Raw genomic sequence first — 4,893 nt, 5'->3', positions numbered from 1 at the left:
GATTATCAATCGGCATAAACCACCTCTCTCATTTCGATTACAAATTCATTCGGATCGAGCTGAATCGGGTCCGAATAAATGGGGTGTTTACATGACACGTTTTTATTCAGAATGGCCGTTTAATCCAATTACTTATGTCCATGTAAATGTAGCTTGTGTCATGAGTGTGAAAAAAAACAAACATTAACACGTGTATTTTCCCACATYACACATTATTCTAGAAACATCATATAAAAATAGCAGACATCTCCACCTATTTTTATATAATGRTTTCAGTTTGTTTGCCTGTCTCTGATTTTGACATGTTGTCATACTGGAAAAATAAGTTTAGGCTGTCCTGTGTAATTTATTTTCTGTTAAAACATATTGACTGATATCAGTCTGATCAGATCACCTAGGTTAAATTTGCTGGTGGGGCTGTAAGTTCAGCCTTCTTTTACATAATAAAAACAGCATGAGTATATATATTTTTTCTTTTGCACAGTACACAGCCTCTGTCAGAATAAGTAAGCACGAAGAGCAGCACTGAGCGTGTGCTAACGGCTTATTTACAGCTGCTGCTTCTGACTCCTCTTTGCCGCTGACTGAGCAGAAGAGAAAATGTGTTTCCGTGGTAGAAAAAGCGTGACATCACAGCTCAGCCAGCAGCTCAGAGAAGGAGCTGCTAGATTTCTTGTTAGAAGGTTGTTTTCATCATCTCTCATGTCATTTGGTTCGCACTTGTAAGAAAAACAGCACTGTTTTAACTTCTCTGGGTTCCAAGATAAAACACTGATGTCAGTTAGTCTGATAAAACCGAACTCTTGTTAACTATAGACGTATCATAAATCTTAACCCCATTTCTTCCTCCAACCCCCTCCACCTACGCCTGCTTTGAAGTGGACTTGCTTTAATGCATGAGAAATGACCCTAATTCTGTTTTCAGTGCCCTTTCTTCTACGCTTGATGTGTTGGAAAGCAAATATGGACTGTCAGAGGACTAGGGGGAAGAATGACCTTTAAACTCTCCGCACTCCAAAAACACACGCCAAGACGCACAACCAGCTCTGACCCAGGGGAAAGGCTGGAAAAGAAGCAGCAGTGAATCTGACTTTTCTGGGAAAAGCTGAAAACTCAGGAAGGAATCGGGTCTTACCACACTGTCGGCAGCTGTCTTCAGGTCAGGAGGGACGTCATCCGCTGGGGGATCTTTGTTTATTACAATTAATTTATTTATCGTCACTTCAGATGAAGTGAAGATGTCTCAGCTTCCTGTTTACTCAAATGAAAAAAATGTCAGTTGCATCTTTAAAACAAAGACTGTTTAAGGAAAAATACTATATTTTCACTTTAAATGGTGAGCGTATCATTAGAGACGACACTTTATGACAAAAAGTTAGTTTTTTTATAACAATGGTTGATTTTTCTTTTGTTTTATCATAAAGATCTAATTGAATCTTTTTATTATTGGAAATATCCTTTTTTTTCACCCAGACATTGTAAGACTGAAACCACAATCTGTAAGCATTTACTATAGCAAATAAGCTACATGAGGTAATTATTATAATATTAAGAAATATAAGTAAATGGGTATTTCCTGTCGTTTTGCATCTCTCCTCCTCTCTGAAGTGCCTGACGCAGGCTAAAGGATTGTAAATTGTCTGTGTATTTAAAATAAAAGTTTTCGATATTGTCTTCATTATTCATAAAAGAACTGTTTGAGACATATTTGTTCATTCAGAGGTGTCTTAATTTTACTCATGGGTGATTCTTATTGGAGAGTGAAATGAAGAGACCAGTGGGTACTCTTCACATAAAAATCAAGCACCAAGACATGAAGGAGCACCTTTAAAGTGTTCACAAACATCTGCTGTAGTCAACTTCCTTTAAAAATGAAGATAGAGATTTTACATCTACATGATTTAGATTTGGATCCTGTAACTTTTTATTTTGTTTTTACATTTTTAATTTATAATGGTCCTATAGCAATGATTAAAACTCAATGATTGGCATATTATGAAGTATAAGATTTTGCATTCTAGGAGCAGCTCAAGTAAAAGTATTAACATTAAAGTGCCTCTGACATCAAATTTTTGTAATAAATATGAATGCATTTTTGAAAAGATAATATTGATAATATATTGCAAAAGAAAATTCATGCCGCTGAGATGAACAGTAGTTGAGATATTTGCATGTGGAGTAACAGGAAGTGATGTCAAAGGGGAATGTTGGCATGTAAACAGGGCCTTGCTACAACAGCTAACCGACTGTAGAAGAAGGAAAGTCTGATGTTTCTTTGGATCAGTTTGAGTCACTATCAGAGAGGTGAGGAAGAGTCAAAGTTAAAATAATATTGTTTCAATAAACAAATACCACAGAGTTTTCTTTCTTAGAGTTCTCCTTTGATGTCACTTCCTCATTAGGATTGCCATGAACAATGGCAACCTATTATTATCCACTTCTAAACTGGTCTCTTTATTATTCATCCCAGAACTTTCACCGTTAATGCGGCCCGAACCGTGCCCCATGAAAAATACATTACTGCGTCGGCGTCGATCTCACGAGGTGTGCTATTATTTATCTTTACGTTTGATGTTACCATGGCGGCGTAATCTGCAAAAAACTGATCTAAAAATCCCCATTGGATTACATGGGAAGCTCCTCACTCTAGGTCATGTGACCTTAGAGTGAGAAGGTTTGGCTTTACAAAAAATATTTTTGCAAACAAATTCCTACTACAGCCACAATTTTCATGTTACAAAGACAAATTATACATCAAAACGTGGGAACTTTTGTCTACTTTCAGAAAATGTGCCTGGTTTGGCCCTAAGATAAACAGTTTTCTCTCTGCGTGCTTCAGAAGCCAGCAAAACCAATTTCCTTCTCCTATTTGTTCCATTCAAAAAACGGTCAAAACCAAAGTCAGAAATCAGACATTTACTACATTTTTAATTCACCATATCTCAGCCATCAAGTCATGAACACGCTTGAAATTTTTTTCCAGGAAAGACCAAAGCCTTATGATGCTTACCATCCAAAAAAATTTTTTCAATAGACCTTAAAGTTTTTACAGAGCAGGTTTTTGTTTGGACCCATCAATTCTGGGTTGTCAGACAGAGGTACTGCAGATTTCACTCTGCCCTTGTGTGCAGATTAACGGCAGCTGGGAATCCAGCCTCCTGATTGGTTGAGGCTTTTGATTGACAGGAGGCGGGAACTGTGTGACCATAACTGAGCTTTCTGATTGGCTGAGGAGTTTCCTTTGTGTAAATGAACATAGCAGCTTCATTAATCAGCAGTCTTTACTCATATGAAGCTGAAAGTTGGTGGGCTGATAGCTGAGCGCTATCTCCACACAATATGAATGGTGTCCAAAACCTAGAGCTAACTGCTAATGCTAACTTAGCAAYAAGGCTCTCATTCAGCCATTTCAAGCCATATAAAGCTGGATCTTAGTGAATTAAAGCTCACACATGACATTAGATAAGTTTAATTAAATTAAACTGACAGCAACCTCTACCACAAAAATTAGCCAAAATAAAAATCCAAGATGGCCACCATAGCTATTTTCAAAGGGATTCCCCTCTGCTTCTGTTTGATATATTGAGCTGAAACTTGGTTTACTGGTAGCTGAGAGTAACCTCTGTCACATGCCTTAGCGGAAACTTCAAAAACAAGATGGCAGCCGAAGGAACTTCGGCCACTTTTTCCCAATGCAAATGAAAGGACATAATTTCAACATGAATGCACCCACACAACTTATACGTCAAAACGACCGGCTCGGTCAGAGGAATTGTGTTCTTACTCAACTTTACATTCATTGTTACCATGGCGACGCAGTAGGCAGACAAAGACACCCTACAAAATCCATTGGAAATGAATGGAGTAGGACTCAAAGCCTTCTAAACCTGAATGCTTTTTAAAGTATCTCATGAACCACTGATTTTAACTTTATGAAACTCTCCATTGGACAGTCCTCTGTCACTGTCCAACACTTTTGTCCAACTCAGATACAAGATGGCTGTCCAAGCAACCCTGGATTACCATATAAGTGCTGGACATCAGCACATTTTACACATGCTGAATGAATACAAAGTGTGAAACAAAGTGCCAAAGATCTTTAGAACAACTGATCCACTTTATTAGAGTATTCAAGTCTTACAAATGACAAAAATAGCATAGAAAAATGTCTGTTAGCAAAATATTTCATGAACCAAAGCACAAATTTAGCAAGAAAACACACAAAATGACTTCTAAATCAGTCATTTCTTGACCTTTAAAGATACAATTTATTAAAGCAGTTGACTCAATTGCAAAGACTTCCTTAAGAAGGCCGTTAAAACAAGTTTTAAACAGCAAACCCTTAAAGCAACATAGGACGAGTTTTGCACAGCGGGAAATCCTCTCATAGTTTCTCCAGGAACTATTCTAGTTGAACATATAATTCTGGCCTGACTGCTCAGGCTCTAAATCTAAACTCAACATGGAGGCAGAGCATAATAATTGTACTACAGTCAGCCACTAGGGGGCGCTTACAGTTTGTGCCTTCAACTTCTGACTTCCAGTCCTGTCTCCGGTTGTAATATATCCAGATAGTCTGGAGCAGTGTTTCTTAACCCTGGTCCTCGAGGAACACTATCCTACATGTTTTAAATGTTTCCCTGCTTTGAAACACCTGATTTGTTGCAATGTGTGTTTAACAAGCTTCCAAAGTGTCCTGATGCATCTCAGTAATCCAGGTAAAAAATCAAAAGGAAAAAAAATTGTATAGGTCTTCTGGACGGGTTCTTCTCTAATGAAACGTTTCGTCTCTCTTCCAAGAGACTTCTTCAGTCTGAGAGTTTCAGGCAAAATTCCTGATTATTAAATCAAGTTATTAAATATAGAATCAACACTGTTTGGTAAATGTGAACC

The 4,893-nt window shown here is 37.6% G+C and overlaps 1 protein-coding gene across 1 annotated transcript in view; it reads left to right on the top strand.

Annotated features, from left to right (window-relative positions):
• Positions 1-1,690, top strand: part of yrdc (yrdC N(6)-threonylcarbamoyltransferase domain containing) — a 5,272-nt gene extending 3,582 nt beyond the window's left edge. Inside the window, exon 6 of the mRNA XM_014021249.1 lies at positions 926-1,690. Coding sequence (XP_013876703.1) covers positions 926-983 — 58 coding nt within the window. The 3' untranslated portion in view covers positions 984-1,690. The remainder of the gene's footprint in view (positions 1-925) is intronic.
• Positions 1,691-4,893: the final 3,203 nt, after the last annotated feature.

This window comes from Austrofundulus limnaeus, unplaced genomic scaffold (genome assembly GCF_001266775.1).
Source record: "Austrofundulus limnaeus strain Quisiro unplaced genomic scaffold, Austrofundulus_limnaeus-1.0 Scaffold284, whole genome shotgun sequence".
Lineage (NCBI taxonomy): Eukaryota > Metazoa > Chordata > Actinopteri > Cyprinodontiformes > Rivulidae > Austrofundulus > Austrofundulus limnaeus.
The sequence above is the reverse complement of the archived record's forward strand: the minus strand, read 5'-3'. Positions and strand labels throughout refer to the sequence as shown.